This window comes from Elgaria multicarinata, chromosome 4, assembly GCF_023053635.1.
Source record: "Elgaria multicarinata webbii isolate HBS135686 ecotype San Diego chromosome 4, rElgMul1.1.pri, whole genome shotgun sequence".
NCBI lineage: Eukaryota > Metazoa > Chordata > Lepidosauria > Squamata > Anguidae > Elgaria > Elgaria multicarinata.
The window spans coordinates 33,513,286-33,535,127 of record NC_086174.1 but is presented as its reverse complement, the minus strand read 5'-3'; the positions used below and the strand labels follow the sequence as shown (position 1 = coordinate 33,535,127).

Genomic DNA, 21,842 nt, shown 5'->3' with positions numbered 1-21,842 from the left:
AAAGTTCAGGGAAAGGAGGAGCCAAGTGGTTGTCAATCTCAGCCAAGCCAATGGTATCAGCCATGCTTACCTCTCCCACTGCTGCAGTCAAGCAGAATAGGCTGTAATAAGATTATTATGTAACAACAATCCTAAATGCAGACATGTAAGATGTGAATATATTGGTTTGGAGTTTCATTGCATGTAAGGAGCCGTAAAAATTAAACGGTGGCCATATGGTATAAATCTAGGAGCTCCTCAGTGTGGAAAGCGTTTTTAGTATTTGTGCCGCTCAGAAAATAAAAAGACAACTATTCCATTTTGCACAAGAAAAGAAAGTTCTCTTTCATTATAGTCATACACGTCTATGGAAGAATATGTAGGCTGGCAGATATTTATTCCTTGTGAAGCACCTAAATTCAGACTAGGCACTTCTCATTAGAAAGGAAGTGTATCTCAGAATTGTTATTACTATACTTCAGAGAAAACCACAATCACACACATACACCGACAAAAGGGGCGCTATGAAGTTCTAAGATACGCTGAGCATTTCTCAAGTTTCTAGACTATAGGAACAATCTTGGTAATGAGAACAAAGAGATGCTAATGTCTAGGCTATCACATACATACAAAATAGAAGGGATGTGTCAAATTAAAGCATTAAATGTTTCGATTTGCAGAAAAAGTGATTTTGCCAATTTGCTTGAAAAAGCAAGGAAACTAAGAGAAGAATATATTCGTGTCGAAAGATATCTGTGACTTGAAACGACAAAGCTACACAGATGCCACATGTAAAACACACGGTTCAGTACTTTCCAGCTATACTATATGTCTGCTGCAATCTCATTCTAAGTTTATTAGGGTTATAAAGTTGGTATCAGAGTGGTTGCTTCAAATCATTCCCAATACCCTTTCAACATTACTTTTATGCCAATTAACATGTTAAAGAAATGTAGCAATTATTTGGCAATAGTTGCCATTCCTTGAATAATAGCGTCAACCCATTCTATTGAACCAGAACTGGCCCAACATGCAGGCACAGCACAGTATGTGTTACACCACAGCACTTGACTGAAGCACTCCAGTCTCATTGAATTTATACTGGATGCAGTAACTCACAGCATTGTACCATGAAATCCCTAAATCAGACAGACTATTCCACACATTGGGCCTGTTCAGACAACATACTAAGCCAGTGGTTTCCAAAGTGGGCAGTACCGTCCCCTTGGGGGCGGTGGTATGGCATGGGGGGGCCCTAAGAGGCAAGGGGGCGGCAGGGGGGGCACTAAGAGGCAAAGGGGCGGCAGGGGGCACTTGAAGTGGTCTTTTCCGTACCAGGAGTTTTGGCTACAGAAGGAAATTTCTGATCGCTATCCTGCACTATGGTGAGGGGTTCAGAAGCTCCTGGTTGCATTTCCAACATCATATTTAGTGGAATGTGGTTTTAGTATGGTCTGCCTACTTCTCTCTAAGCAAAGAAATCGATTCCAGATTACTAAACGTGGTGATTTAAGGCCATAGCTAGACCTAAGGTTTATCTCTGGATCGTCCAGGGGTCAAACCTGTTCATCTAGGTGAGACACAGGGGATCCAGTGCTCAGGCAGGGGCGAGCCCTGGATGATCCCAGGATAAACCTTAGGTCTAGCTGTGGCCTAAGACTCATGTTAAGTGACTTTAAACCAGTCATTGGGAAACTGGTATCACTTCATCAAGCCTATCCATCACATTAAGAATTTACAGAATAGTGAGGTTTACCCTAGTTACTAAACGTGATATCTAATATTCTTGCTAAATGACTATCAGACTTTGAAAAGATGATATCACTGGATCAAGTTCATCAATTATGTTTAATTGAATAAACTAAAAAAATTAATTGGATTTTGAATAAATATTCAATTAATTGTTACTGTTTTGAATTTTATTATTATTATCTTCCTTAGTGGATCGTTGAAAAACGCTATTCTGAATAATGATTTTTATAGTGTAGGGTAGGGGGCACTGGGCATGAGTTTGTGGAACCAAGGGGGCAGTTACCTGAAAAAGTTTGGGAACACTGTACTGAGCCATGGTTAGGCCGCTAACCCTTTTGCAGCAAATGGTTAGTGAGCATGTTTAAACTCTGTTTATGTAGCCACGTTTAGGAACAGTTCACATGACACGCTAAGTCATGGCTCACACGACACACTAACCATAACGTTTAGCTCAAAATGCTTAACCACCATGGCTTAGCTTGTCATCTGAACAGGGTAACTGAAATGTTCATGCTATTGTTTCTTGTATACAGTAATTCTGTAAAACAAGTTTATTTAAAAAAAAATGTCCCAAAAATGGTCTCTGATATACTCAACATCAGAGATCATTTGTGGGACAAATGATATGAAACATACATTTTGTACTTGTCTATGTACATCTAAATACAAGAACTCTTGGGGAAAACAGCTTTGAGATGGGTCCAACATGCCTGATTGAAGAAAGGTATCTACTATTGCAGGGGATGAAGTTATAAAAGCTCCCTCTGTCTGCTTTACTATTTTCCGCATTGTTACCAAAAAAAAAGCCTTAAGCAGCTGTGTTTCTTAAAAGAAACAACCATGTCATATTTTAGGAAAATGTTTTGTCCCATAAAACAGCACAAATATTAAAAGATACCCGAAACACAATCTTTACCTATAACAAACTGCAAAGTGAGCATATGCAGCTACAATCCAGTTGTGATGGCCAGCCACTATCAAGACTTTTCGCGGATCCACAGGAAATCCTTTAAAAACAAGACAGCAGAGGCAAGGTGAAGTTATCCACAATCATGAACATTTTTTCTTTAGCCACCAATACAATTTCACTTGTATAGATAGGGTAATGTGAATTCTGAAATTCCACAATCGCATTATGCAAGTATGAAATTGGTACTGGGCACCAAATTCAGCACCTTGAAAATCTGAACTTGCATTCTCAGTCTCTCTCTCTCTCATGTACACTTCTAACTTTTTGGGCTACGAAGACAGATGTGAGAGTTCAGAAATCAAAATGGGGAGGTGATTAGGATTTCCAGAAGCCAAGGAGGGCAACTTGAGTTTCCATGCAGACCAAATACTTCTCAGTCCATAACTATGGAATGCTTCTTGTGTGCAGATTGCCCCCACAGTTCATAACCATGGTTTCGTGAACTTTTTTGCAATAGCACACTCCCACTTGTTTTCCGGACCAACTAGTATTGAGAATCATTCTGCCTCTGATACTCAAGATAATATGTTGCCAGCATGACTAGTAGCCATTGGCAGAAGCAGAATAACTTATGCAACTGTAAGTCAGTTTACATCATTTGTAGCAATTCTAGAATTTAGTAACCTTAGTATAGAAGATAGAGCTAAACGGGATTGACCTTGTGTATAGCAGAACAACAATGCAGTTTGCTATCTGCATATGAATCTGCTTTACACAAAAGTCAAGCTATTGGTCCAACTAGCTCAGTATGGCAATGCCTAAAGTACTGGGACCAACTGCCTGCAAAGCCCATCGAGTATATGTGCATTCAGCCACCACCTATCACTGCCTTCCTAGTTATACCACACTAGATGGAAGCCAACGGAAGACAGACCAGTCAAAATGCTTCTGCACAATGCAGAGAGGAGGGTTAGCAAAGTCTAGCTAACTCTGGGGAACCAAAGCAGAGTGCTATATGTCTGCTATCTGTGTGCACACATGCATTCTTTCTGTCTCGTCTAACACAGCAGAACATCTGCATGGTCAGATGCAATGGTGAGGAAGAAGAGATTGATCACAGGTGCAGATGGATGACCACCACACAGTATTTGGCCAATACTGCAGCCTAGTAAATAAATAGAACTCAAAATTACAGTAAACATTTATTTCATCAGTACTCCATTTATTCTATTAGTATTGAATGCTTTGTACCAACATTTTCATGCATCTAAATGTTCTGTCATGGAATGTCCGAGAGTTCAGATAAGTTCACCACAGAAAATAATGGTTTTTACTTCATAAAGACATACTGCTTGACTGAGAAGAATTACATTTGGGATTTCCAACCTATACTCCCATCGCATGTAAGCAGGTGCCCGAAATCAAGTTGTAGCCAGCACAAACAGCCTGTAATGTTGCCATTTCTTTGTCTAGACACACAACACGTAACCAAGTTTCAGCCTTCATACACTTGTAGCTTGTTTTGCATTGAAGGGCGCATCTTCAGCCAAATCTATAAATCATCACAATTTTGAAGAATGAACGTATCAATGCGAGAACCAATTTTGGATTTTTAGACACAACTATAAGATACTCTCCCACAGATTTTAAATGCATTAAAAAAAGAAGACGATATTCCTCACCTAGCCTAACAGTATCTTCTCCAGTACCAGCAAGTGAAGGCTGCATATTCCCTCCTCGGGCCTCACCTTCAGGGCAATTTTGAGGGGTTCTAACATCAGTAGATGTCCCTGTAGAGCTGCTGATCTTACGACTTGGAATGCCTAAGAGAAAAAAGAAGACATTTATCTTATTTGGTTGTAGGTAGTTAAAACACCCAAGACTAAGTCCCAAGAACTGTGAGTGGATGGACGCTCATGGGAGGGTGCACCTTCTCCCTTATCAGCCTGGTCGGTCACTGAGGACATCAGAGGAGACATTCATGGTGGTTCCACATGGACCTCAGGTCCATTTAGAGTTAACTTGGAGTTCTCATTTGTGGAATTCCCTGCCAGCTGATGTCAAGTAGTTCCTTTGTTTTTGGTGTCTGCTAAAGACATTTTTATTTAAAAAGCTTTTCCTGAATGAGCAGCCACAGATTTATTGTACAACTTGATTTTAAATATTTTGATTTTTTTCATTGTTGATTCTTTTCTACTTCACTGTTCACCACTCGGAATGTTTTTTGTTTTTGATATAGACAATTCATAAATTTTGTAAAATAAACAAATAAATAAATAAATGGGAAGGGACTTCCCCATCCCCTTCTCCAAAATGCACTCTCCTCGAGTTCCTCTGAGTGTAGGGCACCCTACGGAATAGCACTGGGGCTATGTGGTGAAGAGGAATTTTCCAAAAATCAGGAAGAGGCACCTCACGTGAGTAGATCTGGATTCTTCGAAGGTGCCTCTTTCCAATTTTGACCAATTTCCCACTCCCCCGGCAGCCCTCCATGCCCCATTCCATACCATCCCAGAGGGCTGCTTGACCCTAAGATGTAGCAGCCCTCAGGATCCAAACCATAAGTTCTTCAAAATATTAATAACTACTCTATTGTATAGTTTTGGTGTACACTGACTTATCAAGAAAACAATGAACTAACAGATAACTTGTGTTTATAGATCAGCCACTCACTAAAAGCAGTACGCTACAGCCCTATAAGGCTTTAATTTATTAAAGCCTTTTAATTAAGCATTCACATGGTTGCCATATGTCCAGTGGATATAGTATGGAGGTATATTTCCCAGTGGGGACTCACAATGGCTTGCTGAACTACTGAGTGACCCCTCTTTAGCCTGAAAAAGACACCACCCCTCAGCACCAATAAAAGCCAGAGAGCTAAGGCAGGTGGGTGACTAAGCGATAAAGTATAATGTTTCAATGGCATTATGGCACCTATTGCTACCCAAGGGATTCTGGGATATGTCTAGAAATAACAGCAAGGAGGCAGCAGAGAACAGTTTATATTAAAATACTGAGAACATCTTGAAGTGAAAACTTTATAGCGGGTGTGACCATGTAACTTTACAAATAGCAAAGCCCAATAACCTGATAGATTCAAAATTCCTTTTTGGAAAATCTCATAACTGCAAAGCCACAGTAGTTTTCAAGAGTTGCTTCTTGCTTCCGAGGTCAGCAATGGCATGCAAAACGTATGCAAGTACCTGGAGGTGGCAAATATCCATGAAAAAGAACGCTGCCACAAGAGGAACGCTCTAGCTCTTCACACAAGAGCAATCTTCTTACTGAAAGAAAACAGCATGTGTACTAAGAATGAACTTGACATTAAGAAGATTTTTCCATTGCCTTTACCTTTTTACCAAGACGGCAAGTCTAGTTTTCAAACATCACCTTAAACATACCTTGAATTTACTTTAAGCAGAGCACAAGAGCCTCTCCCCATTTCACCATGCTGCGTGTGTATGGGGGAGGGAGAACTTGGCAATTTTTTCCAAGGGGGGAGAAATATTTATTTATAAAATGATTTACAGAAAGCTGTTTGGCCCTCAGAAAAGTCCCCTAGGGGGTTTACAACACTAAAATAACAATTAAATGAAATAATAAAAACCAAAGAGCAATAAAAACAAGCTAACAAAAGCAATTTACAAACCCCTAGCAATTAAAATAAATCAAAAGACTGGTGGAATAAGATAAAATAAGTCTTAACCACCTGTCTAAAAACCATCAATGAGGGACTCAAACCTCTTTTGGAAGGCAGTTACACAATCAGGGTGCTGCAATCCAAAAGGCCCTGTCCCATTTCCTCATCAAGTGTACCTCTCTTGGGCCTTAGCTAGACCTATCGGTTAGCCCCCGACGGAGGATGAAGATCTCGCTATGTGTTTATCGAGAGATCCCTCCTCTGTTTACACACGACGACCTCAGAAGGAGAGGCGTCGCACCCGCCATTTGGGGGGGATTAAAGGGGCACCAGCGCATGAACGCTCGTGCGCAAAAGGTAAGGTTTTTTTAAAAAAATAAACTGTTTTCCCCACTCCCCCCACCCTACCTCCAATGGGTGCAGTGCTCCTAAGGAGCGCTGCGCCCCATCTGCCGTTCCTGGCTCTTCACGAGGAATCGTGAGGAGCTGGGTCAACCTGCGGCACCTGGCCACACCTTCCGTGGTCTCAGGAGACCGTGGAAAAACTGGGGCTAAAGGGGAGGGCGAGATCCTGGGGCAAGGGAGGGATCATCCCTCCCTGATCCCGGGATCCCCTGTGTGTCATGTGGATGCACAGGGATGATCCCGGGGATCACCTTGGTGGTGGAAATTAGTGGGGAGGTGGGTCTTAGTAGCAGTAAGCTTCCCAGTGGCCACCAGCTGCCACTTTCCCCCTAGAATCCATCTGAGGGGATGATGTACATAGTGCAACTTTCACATAGTTTCTGGGCGGTGGCAGCAGGAACGGTGGCCACTGGAAGGAGCTCTTTGCTGCTGCTGAACTGCCCACCCCACCCCCAAAAGGGCAATTTTGCTCTCCTTTTGGTTCTTTCCCCCCTTCCTTCTGAGCCAAAAGTTCTTGGTTGAGAACTGTCATTTCATTATTATTTACTATACAGACTCCAATTATGATATGAGTTGTTAACATTCTGGATACTCCATTGTTTCATTAAAAAAGGTAATTAAAATCCACTGAATTACAATGGTAATTCAAACTAACTAGCGAATCACAAAGTTCAAACTAGTGAACAATGTAAATACATATATTTACCTAAAGGTGTGATTCCATAAAATTCTGCTTCATGCCTGAGCACATTAATGCTTACTCCCCTGTAAAATGGTAGAAAATATAAATACTATTTAAAAAATAAACAAGGTAGTTTCAGCACAGAAATTAAAATTCTAAATGAAAGTTAAAACTCAATCTCATATGAGAAGTTTTATTTTCACACGCAAAAACTACCTGTCAACTGAAAATAGATTTACATGCTATTTATTATCAGAAACATCTAGAAAAATTCAAGTTACATTAAAATCTTAAGGAAGTATATTGAATCCGATTCACTGAACTGAAATCTCTATTCTTTAATTTAACTGCTACTGTTATGAACAGTAAAAATCAAAGAACTAAAGTCTTTTGGGATACATATAGTAGAATGTGTTGACTAAGAGTCCAATCCAATGCACACACACACACACACACACACACACACACACACACCTAGGCATTGTCAGATGGGGTGGGTGTATACGTCTCTCTCACAATCAGACTAAATACACAAAAGAAAGGTGGGCTTAGCTCTCATTTGGGCTGAACCATTTCAAGCATTTGGCCACAAAGACTGTACAGATGTCTCATGTCTTGAGACTTTGGTCACGAGATTGTATCAGAAGCTTTGTGGCCCATGCGCTAAAGGCTAGAGAAAGACTGGCTTTGCACAACATAACAACCCATAATGGGTAGCCATGTGGGTACCCATAATGAGTAGGCTTATTTTTCACAAACAACCCATGGCTTGTTGTAGGGTTGTTCATGCCCATGGTGGGCTGTTGTGTCATCAGAACCCAGAAGGTTGATTTTATCACGTGGGTTGCGGAGGTGGGCTACAGAACCGCTTAGCAAGAGCAGCAAAAGAAGTCTGTGCCACTTGCTGTTTGCTATCTCGCCAGTAACCGTCCTTCCACCAATGCTGAAAAGGCACATCAGAAGGACCGTCCCTTGTTCCCCAGACTTTTTTTTAATGCCTTAATAATGCGCAATAGTGATCAATTTTTTTAAAATTATTATTTTTGCTGGTCCTGTGCAAGTGCACACTTATGGCTTTTTGATAGTGTAGTCTTGCCTGATCAATTTCCTTGTATGTTTCCACTATCAAAGGGAGTAGCTAACATGCAAGGAAATTGACAAGACGAGGCTGCATATAGGCTAAGAAGTTGCATATAGACTAAGAAGTGAAACTGACACTTCTTAGAGTCCTCTACCTTTTCAATACTTCCTGAACTTTCCAGCTAATCCAGAAAGGGGAGATATTAACTCCCTTCACTTTTCACAGCTCCTTTTTGGAAGAGTTATTACTGTGGTTATTGCAGTTCCCTGACAATTTTTTTAAATAACCTTAAGATGGCTGCATAGAACGGAGTGAACAGGACCCCATGGAGAGGGGTTTGTATAAATACTGCTGGTGCCTTATTAGCGCCATCCCATTCTGCCACCATCTAAGGATTTTTTCCCAAAAAAAACCCTGTCAGGAATATTTGCACTAATTTTAGATCTAGGAAGTAAATGGAAGAGAAATGTGGGCAAATTTAAAGACTGGGAAGTAAATGGAAAAGTTGGAGTTGGGCAACTGTTGCAACTGTGCACAAATTTGCCTATATGCAATCTCAGCTTGTCAATTTCCTTGTACATTACCTACTTCATTTAGATGCTGCTTTTGACAGCTGAAACCTAAAAGGAAATTAATCAGGCAAGGCTACACATACTACACAATAAAACCACCAATAAAATAATTTATTGCACATTTTTTAGACACTGGGGGGGGGGGGGGAAGCCGGGAAACAAAAAGGGGTAGCGATCAGAATAGGGTGTGGGAGGCAAGATAGAATTTTGCCACAAAATCCCCCAGGATATGTGCCAGAGCTGGAGCAGGGAAAGGGGGGGAGAACAAGACACAGCAAGCCCGATTGTCTGCCGGGCTTACCATGGGATGTTCCGCAAACAAACAACCTTCGTGACTTACTCACAGCATAGTATGGCATGATGTGCGAACCTGCCCAGTATGAGATCCACAGAGGATAGTCTAAACCTTCTGCAAAAGTTTAAAGAAGACCCAATAGATTCTGCTATAAATAAGTGGACCCCCTAGAACTTCTGCAGAAATGCGCCTCAAAGATTTTAGAATGGATTATTCTGTGGAATCCAAGGGGGTGGTACTGCAACCTCTACAACAACTACAAGGTTTTTGAAATTGATTTTCATTGATCTTAAGAGTATTTTATGAACACCTTCCTCCAGAAGTTTTTAAAATGACAGTGAGAATTAACGTAGAATTTCTTACCGAAAATCTAATTCCTTTGTGCGAAGAAAATTTAGAATAGGCGCAAATGCTGCAGGATCTCTATCAATAAATATCTACAAAGAAAAGAGAGCCAATTTATTAGCTTTGCACAGTTGTTTTTTATCAATTTTTTATTAACAAAATAACACCATAAAAAAAGAAAAATAATTAAAAAGTTGTTTTACAATAGGAACACAACCCTGCCCTAATTATTCACACTTATGTCTCATTTATTTTAATGGGAGCAGTTTAAGCAGGTGTTTCAGTGTGGTTGAAATCAATGTGACCTAAAAATGCTTAATTTTGTTAATACTTTAACCTATATACAGCACAAAATCTTTATCTAATAAAAAAACTGACTTTATTAAATAAAAAAGGACTTTTTTCTAACTAATTTTCTTACCACAACTACACTAAATAGCCTTAGCAGACCTGTTGAAATGATACTTTCACCTCTGGAAAGTACAAGAACGAGAGCAGATTCCCTCCATTTATCTAGAAATGTTCCCATAACTCATAATTATCTGACTTAGAATACAAATTTGTTGAGCTCATATTAATCAGATACATTACAAGTCAAGGGCCATTTCTTTGAGAAGCTCTTCTGTGGCTTGGAACATACAACAAGATTCTGTACACGTAGAATCAGTCTTCAGGCAGATCAGGCTGGTTTATAAATGTGTGTGGTTGCTGTAATCTACCTCAATTTTTGGGATTAGACCTTATCTCAGCTGTGTGGTTTAAGATATAACTTAAGATATCAACCAGGATTGTAAGCTATGAACCAATATTAACAACACCTTAATTTTACATTGATTTATAACTCTTAAAGCTTGAGCATTTAGACACATGGGACTGTGAGAGTTATCCTGGATGTAACCAACAGTGTCAACCACTAAGCTTAACACGAGAACCAAATTCATGTCGTAACAAATTAAAAACAAACAGAATACTCACAGCACCAGTTTCATCTTTCAGTGTTGAAATTCTTCCACTCAGCAAACTGAAAGAAAAAAAATCCAAGATACAATCTAATTTCATACAAAGACATGAGGAAAACAAGAGACAAAAAAAAATTGACCTCGATCCTACATTGCTCTTCCATTCCCATAAGGGAGGAGGTGCTTTCTGACAACTCCCCTCTGCAGGACCCCACATCACATCTCTTATCATTGCCAAGAACCCCTGCATTCCCCAAATACAGATTTTCAAAGGGTGAAGAATGCTGCAGAGTGAAAGGGTGGATGCGAAAGCCCTGCTGCATTCATGGAACAAAAGTTAGGATCCATGCAAATGTGTATGGTTTGTTTTTTAATCGAGAGTCCCAAAACCCTGCTGCTACAATTTACTGAAAATACTATAACTTACCGTGTGTGTGTGTGTGTGTGTGTGTGTGTAGAGAGAGATGTAAAATTTCTGGAAATTTTGAACCCACGGGAAAAAAACATTTTTCCCCCAAATGGAATTTTTTGCAAAAATTGAAAAAAATGCAATATTAGCACTTTTTACAGATTGAAAGTCACTTTGTTACTTTAGGAACATAATATGTAATTATGTACAAGTTGGTTTGGCATAAAATTATCACATTTGGTATATTAAAAGTACAGTGTAGTCAAGCAATTATTACAAACTGAATTTACTTTTTAAAATTTTTACTTTTTTTTTTTTGGTAACAAATGGAGCTACAAGCTCCTGAACTGTAGCTCTTTGGTTTTGCCAGTTTACGAGGAGCAGGCAAAAAACAATTGGAAAAACACACACAGAAGAAACCATCAACATTAGTAACAAAGAAAAAAACATGTCTCCACTAGTCCTCCACAGTGTCAAGCAGACATAAAGCACCCATTCCCATAAAAAGAACTGAGAAAAAGGGGGGACCAAGATGTATTGAATATGCATGAAATTTAAGCAGACTCATTTTTCTGAGCTAAAGCTATCACTATCAGTTTCAGTCTCTGTTTCAATGACAGTGCCCCCTAGAGGCAGGAATGCATCTTACATTTGAGAGTTGTAGTCTCAGTTTGCAACCTAGGACATGCTTGCCCTCGGTGCACAGAAATTGTAATAATCTGTACTGTACTATGTAATACTGTACATAGTTTTTAGAAATCATTTGGAGAAGTAAATATATGAATATCTTGTCTTAAACATTTTATTCATCATGCTAAAGTAAAACATTCCATAATCCATTTTTTCTGCATTTTTTTCAATTTTTCGGAAAAAAACAAAAAAGGCTTTCCCTCCTGGCCTTCACATCTCTATGTGTGTGTGTGTGTGTGCGCGTATGTGTTTGCTATCATAAAGCTTATGTCAGGCATTTGCAGGAAAGAATTAGAGGGCATGGGAGGGATTACAAACTCCTTCCTCCTTCTTCCAGTTCTCCCCTACAAGTGCTCTCCTGTCCTGTCCCCAGTAGAGAAACAATAGGAGAGCTGTGCTTTATCCTTTCCCATCTGCCACTTTTGTCCTGAAACTCCCCCACCCCAAATAAACAAATGCCTGGAATTCCATGGTGAGAAAAAAAGTCTGACTCAGGCAGAACAGGAAGAGTTGAAATGCAAGAGGGTTCAGTATCCTTTCCCCATGCCTCTTCCACTGCAAATCTATCCCTTCCAATGCTCTTTTGCAGAGAAGAAGCAGCCATCAGAGTTTACTTGCATGAATCAGCAACATAATATGCTGTTCCAGTCAGAATTATAATATCAATGAGCATCTCTAATACACACACCCAACATTATTGTACAAAGAGTACTTTCCATACATTTAGTCCATAAAAAAGTTGTATCAGATCTGGTTCACTTCACTACTTATAGGTATTATATATCAGAAGACAACTGGTATTAGAGAACTCTTCTAAAGCTAGTTATGGATACTCTTAAGCCATAGCTAGACCTAAGGTTTATCCCAGGATTGTCCTGGGGTCAAGCCTGTTCATCTAAGTGCCACACAGGGCATCCAGCGCTCAGGCAGGGACGAACCCGGGATGATCCTGGGATAAACCTTAGGTCTAGCTATGGCCTTAGTCTAATATGACAACATATTTGAAAAAACAGAAGTGAGTGTCGGAAGGGCAGCTAAATATGCTATGATGGGGGAGGGAAATCAAACTTATACAAATATGTGAAATATCTGGATATTTCACATTCCATAGATACACATGTCCTATTAAAATGCATCACTGTTAACCCATTTTTCTTACTGCAAAGAGACAAATGAAAAGGAGATAGTTTGGAAGTTTGTATTGCAAGTCACAATAGCTTTTAATAGTAAAACAAAATCATACACAATACACTGTCTCAAGATAAAAATATAATGCTAATTTTATATACATAGAAACACACACACACACACACACACACACACACACATCTAATAAAGTAATTCATTAAGGTTGCAATCCTATGCATATTTACTGGGAAGTAAATTTCTATGAATTTAGACTTACTTCCAAGTAAATGTACATAGGCTCAGTCTGCAAAATACCTGGAAAAAAAGGAGTCTGGAATCCACATTAGTGTTTGTCTTGAAGTGCTGAACCTGGAAAATAAATATTAAAAGTCAAGTACTGCAATTTACTCTCACTGACCATGACAACACACAGTACATTTTTACTTATAGGTTAACTCTTTCACACTTAGGGGAAATAGTGCTTGAATGCAGCGTTATGAAAACTTGAGATATATTTATTTCATCAATACCTGAAAGATGTAATATCCAACCTATTTCTTTGATGTATTCTTCTGAGAATGAACAAATACAGTACACAAGCATTAAGAAAGTAATCTACAAGGCCCCAATCCAGCTAAAATTAGTTGTGACTATCCCATTGAGAACAATGGAACAAGTTACAAGCAACAAGTTAGTCCAATTTCAATGGTACTTAATCATGACCTTTAGCTGGATCAAGGCTGGATGATTTAGGGTCTAATAGCACAAGTCTTGTGTTTTGTTATTAAGAACATAAGAGCAGCCTTGCTGGATTAGACCAAAGTTCTACCTAGTCCAGCATTCTGTTCACACCCAACACCTGCGGCAAACTCAGAATAAGACATGAATACAATAGCACCCTTCTGCTAGTATTCCCTAGCAAATACTGTACCTAAACCTAGGCCATAGCTAGACCTAAGGTTTATCCCAGGATTGTCCGGGGGTCAAACCTGTTCATCTAAGTGCCACACAGGTCATCCAGTGCTCAGGCAGGGACGAACCTGGGATGATCCTGGGATAAACCTTAGGTCTAGCTATGGCCTTAGTGTCCCTGATGCTGGAGGTAGTATACAACCTCATGTCTAAATAGCCATTGATAGCCTTATCCTCCATGAATTTGTCTCCTTTCCTTTTAAAGCTGCCCAAGTGGTAGTGATAGTTAATTCCATAGTGGAAAGAACTTCTTCTTATCTGTCCTGAATCCTCCACTATTCAGTTTCATGAGATAATCTCTGGTTCTAGTATTTTGGGAGAGGGAGAAAACTGTTTCCCTATCCAGTTTCACCACACCATGCATAATTTTGAACGCCTCTATCATGTCTCCCTTTATTCACCAGCCATTCTAACAGTCCCATTGTATTTTGCATGAAAATATCAGTATCCAACTATTTTTTTAAAAAATAGATACCATATGAGTGTTTCTGCATTGCACACAATGCAAGTTTGATGCAGTTGTGTAATAAAAGCAAGACAAACCAAGTCTTCTCTGAACAAAGGGCTCAATACAGAGTAGGCATTCTGAGATTGAAAACTATAAAAAGTAAGAATTTGTCTCTCCTGCCAGAAAAACAATTGATCAGAGCAACTTTTTTTCATTAACTTTTCAGATGTAGGTTTGTATCAGAACATACACTACAAGTCTTATAGAACATAATGTAAACACTCTTCCAATCCTAAGCATAAAATGCTTTAAAAATGGCATGAGTACAGAGGTTATTCTATAATGTTTATTATAGAATTTATAGAATTTGCTATATTCTTCAAGTGTTGAAGAAGCCAACAAACATGAATAGTTGAAAGATAATTCAGCGCCAATAAACATAAAAGTATGGACCAAGAAGATACAAGGAACAATGCAATGTGGGCTGAAGGTTCCACACCCGAGTTAACGTATGAAAATCAGATCTACTTTTAGGCAAATGTGAAATAATGGGATAGAAGTAGGCTATATCCTGGGTAGGAATGATAGCCATTGTTATCAGAGTTTTCATAATAAAGCAAATTAAACTATCCAGTTTATGTTTTGGTTTTCAGAAATTAATCCAATGTTAATACTAATACTGGCTGAACAGATCCCCCTACAGCCTTCCAAATTTACTCTTTGGAACAGATTTGGGGGGTGGCTGGCAAATGCAGGGGGGGGGGAGTCCTGTTGCACAAGCACATTTCACTTACACTAAGCTGGATGTCACCCAATACCATCATTAATCTATTTAATATGACAAACTCCACCCTAGCTTAAACAAATACAGCATTATACAAGTAAAGCTTTTCACTTGTAAATAGGGACCACCAAGAATTCTAATGAAATAAATCATCATGTTTAAATGCTATTAATAATGGTTGATTGCTGCTAATTGTATATCTGTATTTGACTACATATTTTTGCCTCCAATTTGATTACATGCTTGGGTTAACGGTATAATCCTAAAGAGCTCACACACAAATTCTACAGAAATGAAGATGGCAGAATAGTCTAGTTGATGAATGTCATCCACAAACAATGTAAACCAGACGTTTTGACCCCCAATCTAGACTTTTCCCAAGACATTAAAGTTATTTTACTTCATAACACATGTCGAACACACATAGTGCTCTCAGGACCATGGTGTTTTATTTACAAAATCTATAATCTTAAAGAGAACTGAAGAAGGTATTCCAAAGCTATTTCCCTCTCCCCCAACAAAAGATATGTACCATGTTTAAGGGTGCTAGGCCCTCAATTTAGAAGTGATTCATACTTTCCCTTACATACAGTTGTCTAAAGGATAATAATTTCAATTATTTAATGATTATGCTATAGCTCGTTCTTACAAATTCAGTGCTTGCTATTACAACCGTAATTTCTAAAGCAACACTCAGCTTACTAGATATGAAGTATTATCATGACTGAGCATACGTCTACTTCGGACATACAGAAACTAACGTTTTGCTGCGTCAAAACTTTATTAGACTGATAAAATGCTACTGTGAACTTATGCAAGGACACAACTGTTATAATATTTTATCAAGTGTATGTACTATTCACCCCTCTAAGTGCACCTTGTTCAGATAACAGCAACTAAATATCAAGTTATATTTCACAGAGCAATTGTAATTTAATTATAGCAATTTATATTCAAACAATACTGTAATAACATCAAGTTAGGGATCAGTATATTGTTTGGCTAGATGTTGCTGACAATGCCCTGGACCTTATGATATATCTTAACCTTTTAAATACATATTTAAAAGGCAGTGTGGTGTAGTAGCTAAAGTGTTGGACTGGGAGTCGGGAGATCCAGGTTCTAGTCCCCACTCAGCCATGGAAACCCACTGGGTGACTTTGGGCCAGTCACAGACTCTCAGCCCAACCCACCTCACAGGGATGTTGTTGTGAGGATAAAGTGGAGAGGAGGATTATGTTCGCCACCTTGGGTTCCTTGGAGGGGAAAAAGGCGGGATATAAATGCAGTAATAAATAAATAATAAATATTTTATTATTTGCTTCAGGCAGAAGACAGGAATTGTGAAGAGGTTAAAATGATCAGCACTGCAGGAATCTCTGTGACTTGTACCTGCATACTGGTTGAAAGACTTGGAGTACCCCCGGTGTTGTCAAATACCTCCTGGGTAGGGTCAGTAGAGCACATGTTTTGCACGCATAGGCTCCCAAGTCTGATCTCCAGGTAGGGCTGGAAAGAATCCTGCCTGAAGTCCTACAGAATCTGTCAGTCATGTTGAAATACTGGGCTACATTGATCAATAGTGTGACTCAATATAAAGCAGCTTCCTAACTGCATCACGACGTCTTCAAAGATTCCAGGTGGAAATTTGTTAATGCCATAGCACCTCTGCTGCTGATCACTCAACCTCATCTTAGCTTCTCCACTATAACTGTCTTCTGCCTGAGCAAATAAAAAAAAAATTGAGAGATGTTGGAAAGTCCAGGACACTGTCAGCAATACTTAGGCCTTAGCTAGACTACCTTATAGTCCGCGACAGACGAGGAAAATGAGGAAAGATCTCACATTGTGATTAACGTGAGATCCCTCCTCCGTTTACACGTGAGGCGCAACAACCTCAGGAAGAGAGGCGTAGCGCCTGCCATTTTAAAAAATATTTTTAAAGAAACAGGAGCCCATGAACGGTCATGCGCCGTGCGAGGAATCGCACGGTGCCACGGCAAGAGGCCACATCTTCCGCGGTCTCGGGCTCAACCCAGGACAGCGGAAAAAGCGGGCCCAAAGGGGAAGACAAGACCCTGGGGCAAGGGAGGGATCATCCCTCCCTGATCCTGGGATCCCCTGTGAGTCATGTGGACGCATAGGGACGATCCCAGGGTTCGCCCCGGGATTTCACCCAGTCTAACTAAGGTCTTAGTCAGAAGATATACAATGACTAGAGAATCCCACATTCCATCTCCTGTCACCACACAAACCCTAGGACTGTCAACCTAGTAAAGAAATGTGCCGGCTGCAAGGGGAACGGGTGCAGATCCCTAGATCCATGGTTGGAGTGGATCTCAGATACAGGATCCTGAATTATCCTATGGCCACCCCAGACTCTGACTAGGTGCCACAGTGTTGCTCCCTAAATGAATATAACTGATTACCTCAGTTTTGGAGAATCCTCAAAAATAAAATCTTTTTTTCAGGAGGCCCATTATTTGCATCTTTAATATTAGGGGGAATCTAGCACTAACAGAAGCAAAAGAAAAACCTGAAAACATACTACAAAGCTTGGAAAAGGCTTTGGAACAACAAAATGGGTCACCGCCGCAGTTTAGTATTTTAAATTAATTTTATTAATTTTCAAAAGTACCCAAAATTATCTCTTGAAAAGAGAAACACATAAGGTTCAGAGTTCCAGACTACAACAATTAAGGAAGATTGAAGGAAGACTACAACATTTAAAACAATTCCTTCAGTTCGTTCTGCTCTATTTTTTTAAAGTAACTGCATCTTTATCATGTTAGTTTACTTTGATCATCAATTGTTTAGATATGTTTGCATGCATCATACAGAGGCATGAACCCTAAGTTTCCTGTCTCGTACCTTGCCTTGAATCCACTGCAACCCTGGAAAAAGACTCTGGACGGTGGTGGTGTTCCTTCTGAACTATGTGGGATGGGGTGTGTGGGATCCAACAGGAGAGTAACGTATGAGAAACTTTCCTTACATCCACTTCTCTTACAATCCAAGCCAATGTCTTCTATTTAATTCTGCTGAAGTTCTACAGAACTTTAGTCTTAAACTACAGTTAGTTATCTTATAATTACACAACTACGCAGGTTACTCGACATGTTTATCATCTCTACCCCTGTTTCATCATAATTATAGGCTGGCATTATAGTAAAATATGAGTTCAGTAATCTTAGGGATCCTGCTTCATGCATGCATAAACTATGGGATGAATGTCAAAGTACCAGGAAATCACGCTCTCTTGTTTATATTATGTGAGCTTTATGTCACACTAAGATGGGTTTTTAATCATGTTTATAATTTTCAGTCCATGCTCTACAGCTGGAGACCGGAGTAAACATACAGATGTATCAATTTTATCTTGCTGAGAGGGAATGAATTATAGGCTAAGGCTGCAATCCTGTACCCACTTACCTTGAGATAAGTGTGGTATAGTGGCTAAAGTGTTGAACTGGGAGTCGGGAGATCTGGGTTCTAGTCCCCACTCGACCATGGAAACCCACTGGGTGACTTTGGACCAGTCACAGACTCTCAGCCCAACCTACCTCGCAGGGTTGTTGTTGTGAGGATAAAATGGAGAGGAGGAGGAATATGTACACTGCCTTGGGTTCCTTGGAGGAAAAAAGGTGGGATATAAATGCAATAATAAAAATAAATAAATAAATAAGCTCTATTTAACTCAATGGGATACATGATACACATGTATAGGATTAAATTTATATATACCCAAATGACAGTTACAATCTTCAGAGGAGATCCTGCTGGCCATTCCGAAACGAACGGAATGTCGCCAAGAAGAACCTCGGTGGCGGGTCTCCTCTACAGCGGCACCCACCCTCTGGAAATCCCTCCCTCATGCAGTTCAGCAGTTTGAAAATGTAATATCTTTTAAACACCTCCTAAAAACATACCTCTTCACACAGGCTTTCCCTGGACTGTAATTTATCTGATTTTATATAAAATTCCTAAACTTTTAATGTTTTAAATCTATTGTGTACTTAATGTATTTTTATGGTTTTAATAGTACACCACCTGGAGAGCTTTAGCTATTGGGCAGTATAAATATGTAATAAATGTAAAGGTAAACTGAGGGAGTATGACCTGGAAAATCACCATTTCAAATTTCAGCCAAACACTACTAAGTAGCTTTAGAGGCGGCACCACTTTTTGAGCCTTCCTGTCCTCTCCCCATAAATATATAGATAATACTGACCAATCTTACAGAGAGATTGTAAGAATTACTGGTATAATTTATCCAAAGTACTTAGAAAATTTGAAGTGCTGTGTATAAATGCTAGGTATTATAGTTCTTACATATGGGCAGAAACCAGTGATTTCAGGCTCAATAGGAAAAGGCTTGAGAATCTATTCTATTACATCTCTAATTATTTCAGCAAATGTATCTTAAAAACAAAGTCTATAAACTAGAGAAGACTCTTACTGGTTCCTAATCAGAGCTAGAAATATCCCAAGCAACTGGCTGCTCAACACCCTAGAAATCTGAAATATTTCTTGAGCCTCTTTCAAGTCTACCATCTACGCATTTGATAATGATTCCCAAAAATGTGAGGCTAGAACTTTTTTTAAAAAACAACAACTATTTTTTTCCATTACTTGTATTTGAATTTTTAAAGTATAGCCGCAGTTCCATGCAATTTACACACACACACTCATAACCAAAAATATTCTTGCAGCTGGCAAACTAGTAAAAACAATATAATAACTGTCCCTGGGCTCAGCATCATGAGACTGAATCCCTCAACAAAGCATGTTGGCAGTAATGTGAGCAGGTCCCCGTATCATGCAACAAGGCTATGGGAGTGCAGATAGTGAAGAAAGGAGAGATTGTAGCACTCCTTGTTACCCAAACCTTGTCCTCTTCCTTGCCTCTGTGCACTCAGATTTCCCCAAAATTCACTGTCCAGGCAGTTATTCCAAAGAAATATTTCTTACGGCTGAATTCTACATGCTAGCACAAATACTACAAATGAACTTCTGAGCTTCTTCTCAAGTATGAGCGGTGTGCTTGGGCGGAATCGATGTGGTAACTTTAAAATACTCTGAAGTAGCAATTAGGAAAAGATCAGGATCCCACTGCTGAATATTTAAAAAATACACACACTAAATACATGAATTCCGTATCTGAAATAGTGTTGTTGTTGTTTTAAAAAAGACTATCTTAAGAAACTGAAAAGTGCCTAGATTTACAACACACATTCTATACTTGACAAGAGGTTTTCATATTTGTATGTGGATATTCCCACCTACCTACAAATGGCAAAGTTAAATTTGCCCAATTGGATGAGTTTTGTTCATATTTGACTTCGTTTCCACACTTCAAATCCAGCATTTTTCTCCAGCACGGTCTAAGAGATCCAAGCATTTCAGTTTTCAGTGTGTTGGACTGCAACTCCCATAATTCCCAGAACTCTATATGGGCTTTTAGTTCCTTCTCTTATGGCACATTCAGGACTGTTTACAACACATCTGCTACCCAACCTTCTTAGTGTATTTACAAGCAGAGGAGCTAAAGAGAGATTAATACATGTCTTTTCCTTTCCACTCTTTCAGTAAATGCTTATGAATGAAACGGAGGTTCCAATTCACCTAAGTGATTATGAATGAATACCAAATTCATTTACTCTGGATTTATAATTCAGAGTACAAGTATGCATTCCTGCATATTGCAGTGCAGTTAGAGCACACTGCATTCACTTCCTCACATCCAAACATCGGGATTATTTGGGATCTTTAAAACAAAAAGGGAATAAAAATTTGGATAAAACCATAAATATGTCACTTTTTTTAAAGGCACCTTTTTTTTTCGTTGCCTTGATTTTAGAGATTTTTTTTTTGTGAAGGCTCAACACAAGTGAATCATGCACATGATATCGATAACCAGCACCCACCCACATATCCCGCCACAACGTAGTTTAGTGAAATACCATCCCCACGAAACCCAGTGGGAGAGGGTTGGGTATAGTGGCGACAGCTCTCCCTCTCAGACACTGCTTTCCCCGGGGCCCTGCCTCGACCAAAGGCATCTTCTCTCTAAAGTCACCCCAATTCCCCACTGCAACCCGCCGCCCCCCTTGAAACCATGCCCGCCCGCCCGCCCCCCGATCTCCAAATATCCCCAGGTGTCCATGCTGCTATCCTAGCCTTCCAACCCCTCGTTCGGCTCACCTGGTACCCCCGACATTGAGCTGAATGATCTCCCCGCTGCCTGCACCAGCGAAGCCCGCGCCGTTCCCCGCCATCTTTCCCAGCAGCAACTCTTGCTCCGAGCACCGCCTGTCGCCGCCGCCGCCGCCAGCCGCCACCCCGGAGTTGAGGGAGGGGGGAGGCGGCGGCGGCGGCGGCGGCGGAGCCGGGGGAAAAAAGGGAGCGTCCAGCGAGGCCGCGCCGCCCGCCACAACAGCCACCAGCCTCGCCGAGGGAAAGGCTGCCAGGTCGGGGCGTGGGAAGGGAAGCCGAGGCGGCGGCGGCGGCGGCGTTGTCTGTCTCGTCAGGCGGCCGAAGAAGACCGCGCCGCCAGAGCCACTACCGCGGCCTCCGACCCTCTTCCCGGCCGCAAACGTCGCTGCTCTCGACGGCGGAAAATGCCATAGCAACGCGCGGCACCTGGAGGAGGGGACTCCGCGAGGGACAAAATACCGACGGTGGCTGCTCCTTCGCGCGGGAGAGCGAGCGGAGGGAGGGGAAAGCACGAGAGGAACATTGGGAGGAGTCGAGCTGCAGGCGGCGGCGACGCCTGCTGAATTCGCCGCCTC

At 40.4% G+C, this 21,842-nt stretch overlaps 1 protein-coding gene across 2 annotated transcripts in view; it reads right to left on the bottom strand.

Moving 5' to 3' along the window:
* The window catches only part of KCTD3 (potassium channel tetramerization domain containing 3), a 52,091-nt gene extending 30,622 nt beyond the window's left edge, over positions 1-21,469 (bottom strand). For both annotated transcript variants that reach the window (XR_010025366.1, XM_063124048.1), the window contains exons 1-8: positions 21,256-21,469; positions 13,163-13,216; positions 10,637-10,682; positions 9,680-9,753; positions 7,393-7,451; positions 5,845-5,925; positions 4,324-4,464; positions 2,648-2,738 (exon numbers count right to left, since the gene is read on the bottom strand). Coding sequence is in view for 1 of the 2 variants with exons in the window: in XM_063124048.1 (XP_062980118.1) it covers positions 2,648-2,738; positions 4,324-4,464; positions 5,845-5,925; positions 7,393-7,451; positions 9,680-9,753; positions 10,637-10,682; positions 13,163-13,216; positions 21,256-21,329 (620 nt within the window). In the remaining variant the exon portion in view is untranslated. The remainder of the gene's footprint in view (positions 1-2,647; positions 2,739-4,323; positions 4,465-5,844; positions 5,926-7,392; positions 7,452-9,679; positions 9,754-10,636; positions 10,683-13,162; positions 13,217-21,255) is intronic.
* Between the last annotated feature and the right edge of the window lie 373 nt (positions 21,470-21,842).